Raw genomic sequence first — 20,374 nt, forward strand, 5'->3', positions numbered from 1 at the left:
ACATTTACAACAGACCACATATATACATGATATTTAACAGCTGCCAAAAAGCACTGCCCTGTCAGCGTATGGAGATTAAGCCAATGCTCAGAAACCAATCTAGTGGAAACCAAAAAAACGTTTAATCACTAAGGAGAAAACAAACAACCTGTGATCGTCAACACACGGCTTCTTTTCTCCCGATGCACACACAACAGCTGGGTTTGGTTGGAGGAGTTCGGTTCTCCTTTTCCCTTCCCGCTTTGCATTTCATTGTGTATGAGGGCTCAGATAGGGCTGATGATGGGACCTCCACCTCTTAAGTATATTACATGTAGTATACAGCCAGACAATGAAGTGGAGCCAGAATTAAGTTCAAGTCATAAAGTGCAGCAGATGCTGGACACTGCGCAAGTCCTAGAGGTCCAGAGGAGAATGGGGCAAAACAATTAAAGGGCAGTTCCCTTTACTGCAGCAGTTCGGCTGTAGCGTCTGTTGGGCCGAATCTCGCAGAACTGAGCCTGGGAGGAGCCTGCAGGTCTGGGTCACTAGGAAAGAAAAAAAAACAAAGACTACTTTAGTGTTATTGTTTACAAGACAAGTGTACAACATATTTTTATGAAGCCACAATAAAAATAGAGAATTAAATCATTCAAAGCTGTTTTTCTTAAACCTTGTGTATAATGCTGGCCATACACGTATAGATTTTTGGACGAGAATATTCGTAGAACATTCGTACGATAATTCTTTGAACATTCGTTGAATAGACGAATATCGTTCGAAAATTGTCTTTTGCTTTTAACATTTAATTTTAAAATGAATGTAATTTCTGATTGATAACCACATACACTGCCCGGAAATTCGTTGATCGAGAAAAGTTTTCCCTTCTGCCCCTACGAATTTTCCCGTCGTTGCAGTCGAAAAGGGACATTGGTTTAACCCCACGAACGATTAGAAAACCAAACGAATTTTCTTGAAACGAAAATTTCCGGATGAAAATCTAAACGTGTATGGCCAGCCTAAGTGACATTAGGGACCACGGTCCCCCTCTGGTCCCCAACCTCATTACCCTTCCCAACAGTGAGTACTACATAGTGGTGCTTCTCCCAAGTCCAAGAATTAAGCCATATAAGGTCACATCATATGACCGTACAAGGAAAAGCCAGCCCTGCAGTCTAGATACAAAAGAAAGGCATCTAGAACACTATACCTTCTGCAAGGGTTTTGAAGGCAATCAATTAATGCAGAAGAATATGGGAGCTACATTTTACATAGGTCTCTGATGTTTAAAATCTAGAGACATCTGACACCTTCCCTTGAATTTCTAAAATGACAAAAAAAAAAAAAAAAGGAGTATAAATATTGCAATTCAAAACCTGTAGCATGTCTAATAGATTTCTTAAATTAATGGGTTTAATTAAAAAAAAAAAAAAAAAAAAAAAACACATGGCTTGCAAAGTCACAAAAAAAAACCATTACTGAATACGGAGATTTGGTCAACAGATTTAGTCTGATGAAACGTGCAGTTAAACCCCAAAGCCAGAAAGAATTATAAGGAAATTATTCTGGACGGCGGCACTTCCAAAAATCCCCAGGTAATGACGAAGTGCAAACATTTGCGTGAAACCCATCTACCTCTTTGTCCCCTGCTCCATCTGTCAACCACTTGTCATATGAAGCTCCCATAAAAGGATTTTTGGGAGTGCATCCGCCCCGAATCATTTCCTTATGATACACAGCATGTGAGCTGGGCTAGCACCTGACTAGTGTGTGGGGATTACCTAGTGCAGGGGTCTTCAAACTACGGCCCTCCAGTTGTTCAGGAACTACAATTCCCATCATGCCTAGTCATGTCTGTGAATGTCAGAGTTTTACAATGCCTCATGGGATGTGTAGTTCAGCAACAGCTGGAGGGCCGTATTTGGAGGATCCTTGTCCTAGAGACTCACTCCCCTGTACGGCTTTTTTGTTCCAAAAATAAATATATTGCAGCTTGCCAATACTTAGATGTGGTGGCTGCAATAATTTGGTTTAAATCTTTTTCTTTTTTAACGGATGATTCAGCCAGCAAGTCTGTTATTTTTCAACTTCCTATAGCAAACCTAGCTGTCCAGCATAATTGGAATTCATACACAGATCAGCTTTTAGTCATTTATATAAAATCTTTACTAAAAAAATAAAGATAATGTGATAAATGGGTTTAAAAAATTAAACAAATGCAGCCACCACATTTAAGAACTGATGAGCTGTAATACATTCCATTTTTGTTTTTTGTCTTTAGTACTGCTTTAGAAAGTCATCAACAATAGTACAAAAGCTAGCAGTTTGTGCTGCTGCATTATTGCATCCTCTGACTGTAACATGTACTATCAGCAGTTAAACCCACAATGCTCCTGGTTACTAGCACTCAAGGTCTTAGCAAATAAGACTTTTTATAGTTAGACAGTAAAGCCCCGTACACACGCACCGATTGTCGGCCGAACGATCGGCCGTCTTTTGTCCAGTGCGGTCGTGTTGGTTGAAAAGCGCTCAAGACTGCACACGAATTTTGTCGGCCAACAACAACCACCAACTTCAGAAGTGAGGTCATGTGATGGTTAACTTTCCGTGTGTTTTTTCTTCTCTGAGCATGCCCAGTCTTGCTCATCTGGCTTTTGTCGGCCGAAATCGGTACTGACTGACGAACAATCGGCCGTTCTGGTGACGGCCAACAAAAATTTTATAGCATGCAGACCAGATTTTGTTCGGCCGAAAAGTCGCAGTCGGTTGTTGGAAGCATCATACTAACAAGCCGACAATCGGCCGTTGGCCCGAATATTTACGGCCGACAATCGGTACGTGTGTACGGGGCTTTAGACATACTTTACATTACTCAGATTAGGCTTTGGTTCAGTTAGGGAACATAAATGGACTGCCAAGAAAGCGGAACATAATATATGCACCTAGCCAATAGGCATCTCTATGGAAAAGTGTTTGTTAAACTCCCTGTATCCTTAGCAACAGTAAGACAAGCACTAAGAAACTGTTGTGGTGGGCATAGTGCAAAGTAGTCTGCTACCCAACTGACCTGTTGAGGCAATATTACTGCATTAGCTGGATAGTATGGGAAAAATGCATACTAAGGCTCCTTGCACATGCAACGCACCTAGGAGGGACAGTGCAGCATCCCACCCTCTGCAAGCAGCCAATCAAAATCTGCGGTCGGAGAGGGCTGAACGCTGTACAGAGTTTTACCAGTGTTTAGGGCCCTGTCCATCCAGGGAAAAGATTCTGGAACACCGGACTTCTGCGCTTCTGAACAGGGCCCTGAACAGTAGTACCATTCGCTACAGCATTTAGCACTGCCATAGACTCGGACAAGCTGTCCCTGTTGGAGCTAGACGCTGCACTGTCCCTCTCGGGCAAATGCTGTGATGGACTTAATACAGCTAAACAGCCCTGTTCAAGGGGCCTAAAATGTTGTTAACCCATACGGATAGTTGTGGAGAGGAAAGTTATTTAAGCGTTTAAGTCTTTTAGGGACTTCAGTGATGTAATCTCTGTACTTGAGTTCCTAGGTGTACACTTCTGCTGTGCCAATTACACTGGGCACCCACTCTCCCTGCTATGTTTTCCATTTACTTTGTTATGGAGATAGCCATTTTGGAGTGACCCAAAATAAATTTACGTGTGCCGCTCAAGGCTCCACCAGGTCCTCTTATGTAGCAATCACTGGAGTACAGACGAGGACAGAGCTTGTCCCAGCTCTAGACATCTAATGAAAAGGTGTACAATAGCCAATGAGTTTCACTCCACCCACAGAGCTTGGTCATTTTCCCATGACCAAGCTCTGTGGTTAGAATGAAACGTATTGGGGGCGTGGCCTGGTTGGACCCTGGGCTGAGGCTATCCTACACCTTCTTACGGGGTTTTGCAGAGATGTGCAACTTTTCCCTTTTCCATTAGATACTCATTTTGGAGGCAAGGGAGTGAAACTCAAAAGAGCAGGAACAAACCTGCGCAGACTCCACCTCTAACTTAAAGTCTAAGTTCACTATTTCTAGAAAATATCCTATGCAGTTAAGGGGTCCCAATAAATATTAAAATGCACAGCTTTGTAAAATGGGTCATTGATTTTATTGTCATACCTGTAGGCCATTTGGCAGTCCTGTAAACCTGGTTGAAAAACACCCAATTTTCAATCCTCATGTCCTGCCTTGTTGCCAAGAATTGAAAGCGGTTAGCCTTCGCTCCTGTATTGATGGGAGTGACCGTCCAACAGCTTCCAGCAAAGCAGGAAGCCATACCAGAGAAAGAAAAAGTTCTGGATGGCCGCACTCTAATGCTGTATGGACTTATCACGTCAATAAAGGTGTTTGCATTGAAGCATAGGAGACACTAACAGCGAACAGCTAATGCGTTTAACACCCTTCACTGGTGCTTAATCATAGCCAAGCCATACCTACAGACATGGACAGTAGAATTAACCACCATTTCAAAAAGCTGCACAGTTTTTTTTAATAACTACTGGGGCTCCTTGACTGCATAGACTATTTTCTTAAAAAAAAGGCAATTAGCCTTTAAAAGCTGAACACCGGGAATTTTGTTCCCCCCCCCCCATGCAGTGGGACTGTGCCTGCAATGCTTGGGTTAACTGCTCGTTTATGTCTAGGTGATTACAGAGCCGAGATCTACTCACCTAAACTTCCAATCCTTCCAGCACAAGGCTGGTCCCTGCGGTGCCTCCCCCTGTGGTCTTGGGGGTGGAATGTTCGACGTCATCACACCCATAAACCGACTCTAGACGTGAAGACATGAGGAACAGTCCACTAATGGATGGGGAGGGGGGTGCAGTTTTCCAAAGGATTGAAAGATTGGGTGAGTATAGGCTCTATGTTCACCCATAGACTAAACAAGCAGTTAACCCATGCAGTATGGGCACAGGCCCAGTGCATAGGAAAAAAAATAAAATAAATAATAATAATTGAGTTGGGCTTTAAATACCAAATTTAAAGGGTAAGTTCACCTTTACAGAGAATCTGTAAGGTGAACTTACATTGGACCCCCTCCCCAGCCCTCCGGTCCCGCATTCCCCCACTGTCAGGCAACGGACACAGCTTCAGGGGTCTAGGGATTTGAAATCATCCTGGCTTTCTCTCCTCTTAGCGCTGATAGGATGGGCTAGATGGATTCTGATTGGTCAGCGCCGTGAAGGTGCTGACCAATAAGAATGCCTCTTGTCTGTACAATCTGAGGGGGCAAGGATAGGAAATTAAGCCGCAGGGATTTCAAATCCCCGGCCTGTGAAGTGGTGTCCTGGTGCCTGATGGTGGGATATTACAGAAAATCTGTAAGGTGAACTTACACTGGACCCCCTCCTCCTGGTCCTGCAAAGGTGAACTTGCACTTTAAGAAACACTAATCAATCATTAGGTATGTTTCAAAAGACAACAAAATTGGATTTTTGACTTACCGTAACATCCATTTCTCTGATGTTCATTGACGGACACAGCTCATGATTCTTCTTAACCATTGGGTTATCCTGCCCCCTTCAGGAGTAGGACAACAGGCAGAAAAAAGTTAGACTACGCCTATGGACAGTCGCAGGGGGTATACACCCACATTCCGATATAGGCACTCAGTTTTGTTACAAGCAGTGTCAGAAGAAAGCCAACTCCACAGAGGGGTGGGTGCTGTGTCCGTCAATGAACATCAGAGAAATAGATTTTACGGTAAGTCAAAAATCCCGTTTTCACTTTCGTTCATTGATGGACACAGCTCCTGATTCTTCTTAACCATTGGGACGTTCCAAAGCAGTGTTAAAACATGGGTGGGAAAACAGCAAAAAAAAATTCAAGGCTAACCATAGCCAACCAGGTAATAACTGGTGCTCTATTAAAAAAAACAAAAAAAAAAAAAAAAAAACAACAATACACCCTCAAAGAGGACAGGTCCTCTAAACCAGTGGTCCTCAACCCTGGCCTACAGGGCCCACTGACAGGCCAGATTTGCAAGATAACTGAAATACATCCCAGGTGATATAATTTGCTGCTCAGTGATTGCAGTACTCTAGTCTGCAACTCCCCAAGGTAATACTTAAAATCTGGCCTTTTAGTGGGCCCTGAGGACCAGAGTTGAGGACCACTGCTCTAAACAGCAGCCTGCAAAAACCTGTGGCCAAAAGAAGCATCTGCAGATGCCAACACATCCACTTTGTAAAAGTGTGCACAGACGACCAGATGGCCACCTTGCAAACCTGCATCACTGAAGCCTGATGACAGAAGGCCCAGGAGGCACTAAGCGCCCTAGTAGAGTGTGCCTTAACAGGGAAAGGAGTAACCTGACCCCTAATTGATTAGGCCTGAATCACTGTCTGATCCATCTGGAAAAGGTCGCAGCAGAAACAGTCAACCCTTTGAGGTCCAACCGTGAGTACAAATAGAAAGTCTGACTACCTAAAATACTCTGTAGCTGCCAGGTACACCCTCATTGCCCGAACCACATCCAGGGAATGCAGAGCAATTTCCTTAGGATGTTTAGGCCTGGGATATAGGAAGGCAACACAATGTCTTCATTCAAATGGAAATCAGAGACAACGTTTGGAAGGAACAACGAACAGGGACGAAGAACCACCTTAGCTCTGTAAACCAACAGGTAAGGTGAACGACAAGGTGAACAGGTGCTGCTCAACCCCCCCCCCCCCCGTTGGATGAAAGCCAAGATCCGGAATCCCTTGCTACCTCGATCCTGCACAGGAGTCTTGGCAGAAGTTCAAGAGGTAGAAAGGCATAAATTAGATGATACTGACGCCAAGGAGCCACTAATGCATCTGCAGCGTCGGCCAGAGGATTCCGAGACCATGCCACAAACCTCTGTACCTTCCATGGAATGTGTACAGCAGAGAGGGCTGGAACGATCATTCTGCCCACCTTAGAATGCCGGCTACTTCCTGATCTGCGGGGACACTTCTTGTGCCCCCATGGTGATTGACAGAGGCCACGGTTGTGGCATTGCCTCGATTGAATTTGTACCGGACACCCCTGAAGATGAATTGTCCAATGATCCAGACAAAGTCTGATTGCTGTGCCGAGGACGCCTCCCCACCCGGACAGGCTGGTATCCGTGGTGACAACCGCCCAGTACAGGGAGAGAAGGATTTCCCTGTCGAAGTGCCGGAGAAAGAAGCCACCTAGATTCTTGTCTCATTTCACCAGAATCTCTTTTTGCAGAGATCTTGTGTGGAAATGTGCAAAAGGAACCATCTTGAAGGTAGACATCAGGCCCAGCACCCGCAATTCAAGCCCGGAAAAGGATGACCGTCTGCTGGACAACAGAAGCTGAATTGCCTCCTGCAATTTCTGGAGTTTTTCCAGAGGAAGCAATGCTCTGGCTGAGGCGGAATGCCAGAGTAATCTCCAAGGTGTTCAGAGCAGTCGGAGACTCTGCTCGCAGAAGATCGCCCAGGTACCCCAGTACTGCGATCCCCCGCAGACACAACAATGCTAGCACAGTGGCCAACACTTTGTGGAGAAAACCCAAAAAGTAAATGCCACAAACTGATAATGCTCCTCGCCCACGGCAAAGCGGCGAAAGCGCTAGTGACCGGCACATATTGGAATGTAAAAGGTAGGTGTCCTTGATGTAGATAGAAGCGAGAAAATCCCCCAGATGTAGGGACGCCACTACCGTGCTAATGGACTCCATTTGGAACTTCTGTACCCTTACAAAGCAGTTTAGCGCCTTGTGGTCCAGAATTGGACGTACCTTGCCTTCCTTCCAGTGAACTGTAAACCGATTTGAGTAAAACCCCTGAAAGCATCCTGAAGCCAGAACCGGGAAAATCACCCCATAAAATAATTAAAATAAACAAGTCTTGCACTGCCCCAAAGTGACCCTGTAAGCGATCTGCAAGTGCATGTTAGAAGGGAAGAACCTTTCTGAAGGAAAAGATCGAAACTCGATCTTTTAGCCAGACCGAATTACTTGAAAATCGACGCACTTGACCTGTACCAGAGGTCCACAGATCTGGAAATCAGCAAAGATGTCCCCCCCACCCCAGATACAGGTGAGGGCGTCCTTTCATGCAGAGGAGGCCCTGTTTGCAGGTCTGGAAGAGTACCTCGTGGCTTGCCAGACCAGGTCCTCCAGGGGAGGCCCTGAAGGACTTTTATCCCTTGAGGGAGGAAAAAACCCTCTTATGTGCCGAGAAAAATAGCCCATGTCTACGTAGCCTGCGGAAGAAGAGTACTCTTCCCTCCTGTGAGACCCTTCAAGATGTCATCCAAGGAAGCTGGCGATTCCCACACAAAGGGGAGATCAGATAAGGCCTTCTTAGAAGTCTGGCATCTCTGACAATGCTGGTCTGCGAACCAAAGGACCACTGCTGATCCAGACAGCCTAAAATCAAAAAGGTGCCGCATCCAAAGAGGCTTCACAGATAAACTGTAGCCCTTGGATCAACTGATCCGTCAGCTTCGCAAAAGGCAGGAGGAAGCAGTTTGCCCTCCAGGTCCCGGCGTAAAAGTTTAGCACACTCGTCAAGAGTTTCTGACACTAAGGCAATAGTAAATACAGGCCAAAGCCGAACTGGCCATAGTGAAACATATGGCGGGCCAGAGCCTCCACTCTCCTATCAACTGGATCTTAAAAAGCCAAAGGACTCCGCAACCGGAATTAAGGTAGCTTTATTTAACCTGGAAACCAGGCGAGTCCACTACAGGTGGGACCGTCCACTTTTTAAGCAGGGAATCCTTATAAGGATACCCGCATAGCAAAACACTTTAGGGACCACAAGAGTGCGCTTTGGACAACCCCCCTGTTATGTGACAATGTTGTCAAAGTTAACAGGAACACCCCCGCCACACTGGAGGACCCGTGGTGCCAAATGGGACTGGTGCCTCCGACGCAGCATCTCCTCTGTGTTTACAATTTCATGCTCTAACACAATCAGTGCATCTACCTGCTCCTTTTCATGCAGGGCTAGAGGAGCAGAGGAAACATCCTCACTGTCTAAGCACCCAGGGTGCATGGACGAGGACCCAGTAGGGTGACTTGCGTCCATGGTGGCCGAAACAGATTCAGGACAGTAGATGCTATATACTAAGGTCACCCGGAAAAAGCATAGCCAGGGGAGGGCCGCCGACTACAATCCTGCAAGGGGGCCGCTGACCCAGGGTCCACAAATATACCACCAACTGGACCCCGCAAAAACAAGGGGATCGCCCTACGAGTCCCTTCAAAGAGGCCTGCACAATAGAAAATCGCCCCTTTTAAAAAGAAGGCTGCCCTCTGACGCGGACATGAAGGCAGGGTATCCGGATGTCACGCAGCGCTAAAAGGGGTAGGTGCCCTCCACAATAATGGCGGCATGGTCGCCATCAAAAATGAAACTTTCCCCACAGAGCCACCCCTTCAAAGGGAGGTGCCAAGCTGGCTGCATGGCCCAGTAGGCCGTAAGCCGTGGCCTCAATTTGAGTGGAGGCCCAGCTGCAAGTGCACTCATCCCAGACAGGCTCACTGAGGCTTGATAGTAGATTCTCACAGGAACAAAAACAAAAGATAAGAAAAAATCCATTTAAAAAAAAAAAAGGAAAAAAATTACCAGGACCAGAGGTCCCAGCAAGGAACTAGGTCCTTACTCCTGACTAGGCAGAAAAAAAAAAAAAACTGAGTGCCTATAGCAGAGTGTGGGTGTATACCCCCTGGGACTGCCCATAGGTGTAGTCAAGCCTTTTCCTGCCTAGTGTTCTACTTCTGTAGGGGGGCAGTATAACCCAATGGTTAACAAGAATCAGGAGCTGTGTCCGTCAATGAACGAAAGATAAAAAAAAAATTTCCTGCTCAAGTGGGAGGCAATTAGGCAAGTATTTTTTGCAAGTCTCAACCAGCTGTAATATATTTGTCAAGATAGTTATTAAAACAGTGATTTTATAGGTTTACATAAATATAGAAAAAAATTAGAAGCAAAGGGGGAAACCAAACTCTAGGACTGGACCCGCAATGTACCATTTTATATGGCAAAACACTAACTGAGCTAAGAGAGAAGAGAAAAAAAAAAAAAAATCACATGAAATGGAAGTGAATATGCAGAGAGTCAGAGAAACTGCGGATGCAGGAGAATCAACGTCAGACAAGACCTGCTGTCATTGGCAAAATCTATGACTCATTCCCTGCAGGATGTGAATGAAGACACCTCTTTATTCAGAGCTCATTATCTCTGCTGATGCCTCTCGATCCCCCTGCCGCCCACATGCCGTCTCTGTGTTGGGGCACACGATCAGACCCTCCCCCACACCATGAATCTCTTTACTGGAGCAGCAAAGGAGGTGCTATTACCCACTACATTTTAACCCATAGCTTATCAGAAAGGACTGCATCAGCTGGCAAACTGGAATATGAGCAAACAATGGCAGAAACCTAGCATATCATTTGCACTTTGACAATTTTAGAATGCATCATACATAATTAATCATTTCTCTAATACAGAATTTTAGTACAATATTCAAAACCATGATTAACTGTGTTGTAGCCGTGACCTCGAATCTCAACATGCCCGAAATTGCCATTTAACTGACTTGCTGAAATTTTGGGTCCGATAGGAAAAAAAAAATAAAATAAAAATTCTCGGCTAAATTTTCTATTCCTCCCCACCCCCAAAAATAAGCAACATATTTGGGGATCTTATTTTGTATCAGATTTACTGATTGTTCATATCTTATGTGGACCAGCCCATAAAGAAATGATTAATACTTCACTTTGAGTCTCAGTTCACACTGATGAGGTGAGGAATTTGCAGCGATTCCTGTGCGTTTCCTGCACCACGTCACAATGTCACTCTGTTCGACAACCCCAAAAATGATTTGCAAAATGTAGTGTGATTGGCTGAATCGCTGAACACCCATACGATCTAATTCCAGTGTGGCAACAAAAATTTTCTCATGTGGGTGCGGTGCGATTTGAGTCATACAAAATGAATGGGCTCAAATTGCACTGCAAAAAAAAAAATAAATAAATAAAATCGCATTTCATTTGAACAGGAATTTGGTGCAATTCCTAGCCAAATTGCATGCAGTTCCCTGCACCGCATCAGTGTGAACTTAGGCTAAGTGTAAAAACCATCTATCAGGATATCAGGACTACTTTCCCTTCTTGGAAAAATCATCTGGCAGTTAGAGCTTCATATGGGGAATTAAATACACCACGTTTTTATCCTTACCACTAGGAACCAACAGTACCTTCTCTCTCAATATAGACAGATATACACCGATCAGCCATTACATTAGAACAACCCACCATAACCCATTGAGTCCTAGACTCCACTAGATCTCTGAAGGTATGCTGTGGTATCTGGCAGCAGTTGCGAGGTGGGGCCTCCATGGATCGGACCGTTTTTTCCAGCGCATCCCACAGATACTTGATTGGAATCAGATCTAGAGAACATGGAGGCCAAGTCAACACCTCAAACTTTTGTTGTGTTCCTCAAACCTTTCTAGAATTCATCAGACCAGACCACCTTCTTCCATTGCTCGATGGTCCAGTTCTGATGCTCATTGTAGGCGCTTTAGACTGTGGACAACGGTCATCATGGGCACCCTGACCGGTCTGTGGCTACACAGTCCCATACACCACAAACTGCAATGCACGGTGTATTTTGACAACTTTCTATCGAGAAAAAGCATTATCTGAGCTACAGTAGCTCCTCTATTGCATCAGACTACATGAGCCAACCTTTGCTCTCCATGTGCATCAATGAGCCTTACCCGGCCATGACCCCATTCCTGATTTTCCTTTCTTGGAACAATTTTCGAAGATCCTGACCACTGCAGATAGGAAACATTGGACAAGTGCTGCAGTTTTGGAAGTGCTTAGACCCAGTTATCTACAAATTATACTTTGTCCCTTGTCACAAAGTCACTCAAATCCTTACGCTTGCACATTTGTTCTGCTTTCAACATATCAATTTCAGGGGCAAAGTCTTCATTTTCAGCCTAATATATCCCACCGACTTTCATGTAACATTGTAACAAGATGATAAATGTTATTCAGTTTACCTGTCAGTGGTAATAAGGTCATGGCTGATCGGTGTATACAGACATATATTATATGATATCGTTTTGGATCTTTTTTTGTTACAGATTCATATTATTTGCTGTGATTGCCTTCAGATCAACCTGGGGTAAGGATCTATTTGATGGCACAGACCATTTGCGCGCATATTCCTGAAGGTCATTTTAAACTACCTTGTTGAGAAGACTTTCACGTCACTGTTGCTTGCAGGCCGACAGCTTGCGTACTTTGCCCCCTGATGTGCTGGCCTTGCGCTGGGATGCAGAACTAACTCTTCTCTCTGTCTTGAGTTGATTCTCTGTGCCATTCATACACAGTTGTTTGGTAGTAGCACTGCCCTGTGTCTGTGCAAACATGTCCTCTTCAGGCACCTGCCCTGGGAAGGAGAAGAAAATACTTGTTAAGAGAGGGAACATGATCCGTTCATTGCTATATGGGATGGGATCTATTATCCTGAATGGCTCCACAAAAGAGCAAGCACTAATCTTGAATAAACATATAAAAAAAATCCACCCTATTTTTGCGACTGCACCTTTGGTTTCATATCTCAACAAACTGAGATATGGCTTTTCAATAAACAATGGAAAGGAAATGGCTCTTTGGTCACTTCTGCTTAAAAATATTTTTTCTTGTCAAACAACCCAAACCCTTTACTGTCAAAGTCCATGCTGCATGAACAACTGGGTATTTTTTTCCTTTTCATGCACATTTATCTAAATTAAATTTTCAATCTTGACTGTTAGAAATTTTCCAAAAGCGAGTCTTTTCTAGAGATTACATTTTTCCTGCATTTACGTTCTCTTATTCCTTAAAGAAATACATTAGCACTGCTTTGGAGGAAAGGAGAGAAGATGGGGAGTACTGTAATGTTAGACCAAAAGCTACTGGACTGTCCCTGCAGTGTCAGGAAATACAGTGCCGTGAAGAGAACCGGGCATCACTGGAGAGATCATTACAGGAGCCATAAGCCTGCAGGACATACCTCATTACAGGTAAGTTACAGAATTGGACTGCTGCTGTATAAAAATACATTTTAACTAAATTTCAGCTTTACAGTGCCAGTCAAAGCTTCTCTTTAAATTTTAAGCAGAGCAAGAGAAACCCTATTGGGTTTTACCGCCATCAAGAACTCCATTGGAGAGATTCCCATCATGATCCCATGACAATCAATGCAGGGAAAAAGTGACCGTAACAAAAATAAAAATGTTTTTTCTGAATAGCACTGGGGAAGCTAGAATCCCTGTCCGCTCTATCCAAAATGTTTTACAGTTAGGTTGAAAAAAAAGACAAGTCCATCCAGCTCAACCAATAACAAAAAAAAAAAACAAGCTGAACTTACATAATAAATATGACACTACATAAATCCGAATAATAGTGCGAAAAACTACAGACCCTAAATGGTGTAGAAGTCCTGAATGATCTTGTCCCTCTTGAGAGTAAATTTGAATTACTATTCATACTATTTGTATAAAAATACTGGCTTCCAGAAGAACCCCGACAACAATATTCGTTAGTGCTGGTTCAAGGGTTAAGTGGAAGCCCGCTTTACCTGGAACTGTGAAATCTTGTGTGTAGATGATTTCATCCTCCAAGTCACAGAGGTCCTCATCTTCACTATACCCGTGCAGATCCTCCAGGTAAGGCACAACTGTCAGACTCCTCCAACGGTCCTTGGTTTCTGAACTAGGGGGAATGGGTACAGGAGGATCCATCTGTGGATGCTTCTTCCGGAACCAGCTGCAACATTAATAATGTGAGATCATAAAATATGTTAATATGAATACACAGTGAAAATGGATGAGGCGTACACCCCACACCATACATGAGTAGGCACTAGTTACTATTATTAATAAATTAATGATGCTCAGGATGCCGCACTATCTACAAGTGCCACGACTCTACTCGTATTTTCATTCAAGATTTAGTACTTTTGCATTCATTTTTCTTTTAATTCACCCATCTTTTGCGGTCCGCCCACATCTCATCTTTATTACCTTCTAATTTTTCTTATAAGCACAGATTGCTCACATCCACGCCATGTACTATTTCTAGTGTCTGCCTAAACCATCATATACTTTGCCCTTTGCTTGCTGAATGCTGACCTAGTTGGCAATCTTATGCCTAGTGGACAATACACAAAATCATACAGAAATGAGGTTGACAAAGCAGAAGCTGTGAAATATTGGAATGCCCTGCTCCTGAGAGCTGATCTAGAAACTCCCATTCCTTGTTCCTGGTTCTTTTCCCTCTGACGGCGTGCAGCACGCAGAGAGGTGACCCAGTTGCCGTGGCAACCAGCTGAGGATGGAGGGGGGGTTGCTGCTGTTACTCTGCACATCTTTCCACGCTCAGTAGATGAGTCACACAGTATCTTCTAAGCACCCTGTCACTAAGGGGGAGAAAGCGATAGAGGGAGGGTGAAGGTTTCAGCAGATAGAAGTATAAAGGAGAGATACAGAAAAAAGGCAAAGAGATGGAGAGAACCAAATCAAGTAGAAGAAAAGGCAATATGTGCTTATTCCATTGAAAAACTGAGGAGGAGAGGGTAGTTATAAGTAAAAGACTTAATTAGGCCATTGTCACATGGGACTTAAAAGAAGTTAAATAAAGATAAAAAGGGTGTTGGGTATTAAAAAATAAAAATCACACACACATCTGTCAACCTAATCTGCACATGACCACCTTATGTATAGTGCAGCATGTTCTGCAGATCAATATTTGTTCAGATAATAAGTATGAACATCTGAAAATCCAACTGTCCAATAGTGGACTATACACATGGCAGCCTGTGTGTAGGCTTAAACGTATGTGTGCAAACAAATTGCTTTCATTGTCCTCCCAAAGGTACCAAGGGTGACCAAGGGAGTGAAAGGTCAGATGCCAATATCTTGCAATGCTGATAAGTCTTGGTACGAGCAAATTGAAAAGTTCGGTATCTTTCTAAACTTATTTTAACAAATAGTTTACAGCAGAATGTTTATTTCATAGGGCTCAAAGTGTTAAGCCAAAAAATGCTCAAAGGGTTTATTTTACTTTGAAAGAAAAGTTCAGGTTTTAAATTTAAAAAAAAGGGGGGGGGGATGCAGCATCCGCCTGTGCACTGAGAACTGATTGTTCAAACACCGCTGATTGCGCAAGTTCTCCCCTCCACTCTGAGCAGAGCTGTGTCGGTAAGTCACCAGTTCTCTCTTCTGCCCCGCCAGTGCATACTGGAGCACCGGGCTGTGCAGGAGGCAGGAGCAGCTGGGTCAGTCTCCCAGCCGCTTGCACGCTTCTGGGTGGGTCCCAAATGTAAATTCGGGATCGATTCAGCACCTATATCGGCTGAGCGCCATCAGCCGACAGAACAAACTTTACTCCTGTGATCCATAGGAGAAGTAGGGCAAAAAAAGTTCAGCCATACTTCTCTTTTTGAATCCTTTACATAACCTACCACCACCCGAACCCCAAGAATTAACAGGAATCCTAAAATTAACCACAAAAATTTAAAGAGAATCTTTCACGAATTAAAAACAAAAAAAAAACCCTGCAAATAAAGACTATCAATACTCACCTGTTTCAACAAGGTTTCTCTAATTTTCACTCAGAATGACATAAAAAAAGGTTAATAAAAAAAAAAAAAAAAAAAAAAAAAGGCAAAAAGGAACAGAAAAATGAATAATGTAAAGACCATGGCATTGTGAAAGAACGTAAGCAAAACAGCAATCAGGAAGGCCTAAAGAAACCAAATGAAAAATAGAAATAAACATGCATGGAGCATGAACTCAGCAATGCATTACTATCACTGTGCACAGTAGTTAGTAAGAGAAGCTAAAGAGTTATACAAGCCAGGTATTCCTTCTTAACCATTATATGTTCAGTAGCCACACACATCCATCATGACTATCATCCACTGACTGAGACCAAACATTTCTTTAACGACGAGGAGCTATAGTTCTAGTGGCAGCAAGAAATTTAACTCACTTGTGACGACGAATCTGCTGTATTGAAAACCTCTTGGTTGGGTCATATTCCAACATTCCTAGGGGAAAAGAAAGGAGTATGAATAATTAAGCTATCAAAAGCAAAGTTCAGGTATTGAACACCTGAAACACCCGTTATGGTAAATGCTCTAGAAAATGAAGGACAGTAAACTTTATTATATTTAGAAAATTTAGTTGGGCCTGAGAACTTACAATACAGATCAGTAAGTAAATCTTACAAAAAGGAGCAACCAATACACGCTGTTCAGCAAGCTGCACAAGTCAGTTGGCAATCATGATCAGCACAGGCAGCCCTCGTGTGGCACGCGTTTGTCAATATTTTCTAGTGATTCGGTTTATAGTAAATCTTCTTTCGCAACCCACATGCTGTTTAGTCTTGTAAATTACATCACACGTCTGGCCACCATCATATTACTACTACACTGCTAGATGCATAAATGAAGAGAGGCCTCACCCACAAACTTGTATGTCTTGTAAACAAAATTACTACAAAATTATGCAGCACTAAAATTCGATTTTTAAATTAGTTTAAACAGAGGGTCCTATATCCACTCTCAATAACCTACTCTGCAGTAAATACAGAACAGAAACAAAAAAACTGCTAGATTACTACTTTTCGAACAACCTACTACTACATTTTAAACATCTAAGGACCATTCCATAACTCTGATGGGTTGCAGACATGTTGAGGATTTTTGGGTGCATTACCACTAAAGTTTTTGGAAGAGGTTTTGTGGGAAATGGCATCATAGATGGAGAAAAAAAACTGTTCTCTTTTCAACACAGTGCACCCACGACACACCTAGAATATGCAGCTATGAACACAGCCTACAGCGGGGGTTGACATCATTACTCACTGAGCAAGGCAACAAAGCACAACTGAAGGCTAACTAAAAAGGTAACTATTGTGAAGCCAATATTCATATTAAGGTACATTGTGTCTTTACTAGTAACTGTCCTGCCACTACGGTCATTCATCCTAATCTTTGCACTTCCCCCAACTGTGCTAACTCCATAATGTGCAGATCTGTATTGGGAACACCATTAAGGACACACAGTAGTTCCAATAGAGCACTGCACTGAGCCGTGCTAAAAGCAATGCAGTAAAGAACAGAGTTAAAGAGTGAACAGAAAATAAATGTCTCCTATGTAACTAAAACCTGCGGACTATGTTACTAAAGGGTTAGTATTCAGGATAAAGTTTTAAAAATTGTTTGAAACAGACCACTGTCCACAGACCCTTACCACACAATACATGCAAGTTACTTTCTGTTTTCCAAATTTTCACACTGAAAAGGCTTAAAACCTTTTGGTTTAAATCCGCTCAAAACTATTTTATGTGTATCCAAACCAATGATGTGAAAAAAGTCTTTACAGTTTGTTTTCTTTAGAAAGAAGCCACAGCTTAAAGGAGTTGTAAAGTCAGGAAGGTTTTTTTTATTTAAATGCATTCTTTGCATTAGGATAAAGCCTTCCGTGTGAAGCAGCCCCCCCCCCCAATACTTACCTGTGCCCCCTCTCTGTCCAAGAGTCCCTCAGCTGTCCCAATTGAGAAACAGCCGCGATGACATAATGACATATGTCCTAAAAGGCTACAATAATTGCCTAATTATGTAGAAAGAGCAAACATTTAGGAGAATCAGAAAACTCGATCCAAGGAAACCACAAGTCCCTAAACTTAGTAAAGTTTTCCTTGGCTGTGGCCAGTAGCAGTAGAGCAATGAATAAGCACTTTGTGTGAAACGCGTCTGCTGAACATACTGGGAGTATGGAATATCAATAAATCAAAGACTTCTTTACTACTCTGGATGTGCCGCATCTCTTCTTCTGCTATATAGACGTTCCGGGTTGCGGACCTCAGCAGGCACCCAGGGTTGTTACCACAAGTAGTGTTGTTATACTCCACAACTGCAGATAACTTTGGAGCGGTGTACACCTCTTGTCTTTCTGCCTTGGTAAAGTTTTCCTTGGCTGTGGCCAGTAGCTCCTCCATACGCATTATGTTGTTCAGTTCAGTGACCCAATTCGGGACAGTAGGAGACATGGGGAATTTCCAATGTCTAGGAATCACAGCACATCCCAACATAATCCGAACATGTGTTTGGAGCCAGGGAACATAGAAAGCAGGGCTACATCTGGTGTCGCTGCCCAAGACTTTCCGATAATAAGGTGGCTCAGTCAAAAGATAGTCATCCAGAATAGTTTAATTTAAGAATGGGACCACCATACATGGAGATGTGTACCACCTAGATCACCACATCTCCAACATTGATCAGGTATAGACATTATAATCTTGTGTAGCACAGCCAGACAATGATACCAGTGGGTCAGGATTTTGTAGCTCCTTAGCATTAATTTGAAAGTGAGAAGAATGGCTTTGTTCCAATCCTCTGGGGAGGGAATACATCCCAGTTCTTGCTTCCAGTCTTGGATAGAAAATGGGGGATTGGGATAAGCATGTGACAAGAAGATGCCGTAGATACAGCATGAAGACTGAAAGATTGTATTAACATGCCTTATTATATTTCATATATATATTTCAGTTTATGCCCATTCTATGATGAAATGTGGGCCCTTGCATTTACATAGTAACGAGCCAGACTGACACTCATTCATCCACCCTGGACACCAGACAGTTGGATATTTTGCATTTAGACGACATGTTAAACACCTTTTCATTCATTCATTTGGACACTTGACAGGGTTAAGTCTGCGCATTGAAATTACTGACACCACCTAAACACATTTGACAATTGCTTGCATCAACACATGACAACTGAATACAGACGGGGCGACTCTGCCACAAAACACAGATTCAGATACACAGATTCAGAAACAAGATACCTCATATTGACACAGATGCATAGAGAAAACAAAAGCCTTTCATGTACTGTTTGTGTGAGACATGTTCTATTGTCAAATTGACCGGTAAATTGTAAACCAGTTTGGAGCAGTCTTTCCCGCTCAAAACGTGCCTTAAATATGAGTGAAACTTGCAATAAAATCAGTTGTGTCTGCACTAAGTTTGAGTGCTATGTGTCGTCATAACTCCCGGCCGGATGAGGGGAAATTCACTATCTAGGGGGGGTTAGCCACTGAAGGGCCGTGTATTATCTTTTAATTGCCTCCTGACGAGATTTGAGCTAACAAATACATTCTGTGTTGGCAAGGCATATTTCTTCAAAAAGAGGTCAGGTCTCCATTATGCAAATTCTATGGCTAGTGTGCCATAAAAGTATCAAAAAAAAGGTACTTCGGCAGCGGTAGGAGGAATGTGCAATGGCTCACCACCTAGAATGTTTTTAGTTTAAATAATGTGAAAGTTCAGTTGGGCGTAAATGGAGAAGTTTTGGTAAAAAAAAAACCAAAAAAAAAACAAAAAAAAAAAAACACACATCTATACTCGCCCCTATGCTGCATAACCTGTGTGATGCTACAGCTGTGTCCCATTGGCTCCAAGACCAAGCACTGAGTGATCACATAACCACTGATTGCTCAGTTCTCGGGCTTCTCAGAGCAGAGATCAGCGACTGTCAGTCACCACTCTCCGCTCTGCTCCTCCAGCACTCACTGGAGTGAGGCGGGATCAATACAGTTGGGATCCTTCCAGAGCTTGTAGTGGCTCTGTGATGCCTGCTGTCAGCTGATTCTGGGTCACGGGACAACAACTGCAAGTGCCTCCTGTGACCCAGAAGAGAAATCTGGCCAGAAAAAAAAAAAAAAAAAGCTTTGGCAAAGCTTATTTAACATGCCATCTTTCTGTCTATTTTACTGTATCTGAGAATTTATGAAGTATCCTCTCTCCAGAGATGGACTTAGGCCCTTTCACACGATCGGACCGATATGGTCCGCCTGTTCGTTTTTCAGGCGGACCTGATCGGGCCACCCATTTAACTCATTGGGCAGGCAGGACACCCGCCTGGCATCCGATCTGACAAGAGCCGCTGAAAGCTAAAAACAGATGAATGACAATAGGTTTGCCATCCGTCCAGCGAGTCAGATCGGATGAAAAATGGACAGGCTTTCCGGTTTCATTTGATCTCCCCATAGAGGAGAGCAGGACTCCGACAGGTCCGTCTCTGCACAGTGAGCGGAGACTGACCCGTCATCCGCCTGCTCAGCAGGGATCAACTGAGCGATCCCTGTGGAGTAAGCATGAAAACCCATCTGCCCCGTATGAAAGGGGCCTAAAACTTTCTAACTCCCTAAATAGTTTAACATTTTGGGATCATGTAAACGGATTTGCAGATTTCGTACCACACAGCTACACTCACCAACTGACAGTACTATGAACCACAGTCAACTAATCTCCATGGCGACAGTATGATTTAGAACTTATTAATGCATCTCTATACACATCAAAGTAC

At 43.3% G+C, this 20,374-nt stretch overlaps 1 protein-coding gene across 1 annotated transcript in view; it reads right to left on the bottom strand.

Moving 5' to 3' along the window:
• Positions 1-49: 49 nt before the first annotated feature.
• The window catches only part of STK11 (serine/threonine kinase 11), a 90,526-nt gene continuing 70,201 nt past the window's right edge, over positions 50-20,374 (bottom strand). Inside the window, exons 7-10 of the mRNA XM_082248165.1 lie at positions 15,988-16,045; positions 13,574-13,761; positions 12,198-12,400; positions 50-527 (exon numbers count right to left, since the gene is read on the bottom strand). Coding sequence (XP_082104291.1) covers positions 12,219-12,400; positions 13,574-13,761; positions 15,988-16,045 — 428 coding nt within the window. The 3' untranslated portion in view covers positions 50-527; positions 12,198-12,218. The remainder of the gene's footprint in view (positions 528-12,197; positions 12,401-13,573; positions 13,762-15,987; positions 16,046-20,374) is intronic.

The sequence above is a fragment of the Pelophylax lessonae genome (assembly GCF_965119305.1).
Source record: "Pelophylax lessonae genome assembly, chromosome: 1".
Taxonomy (NCBI): domain Eukaryota; kingdom Metazoa; phylum Chordata; class Amphibia; order Anura; family Ranidae; genus Pelophylax; species Pelophylax lessonae.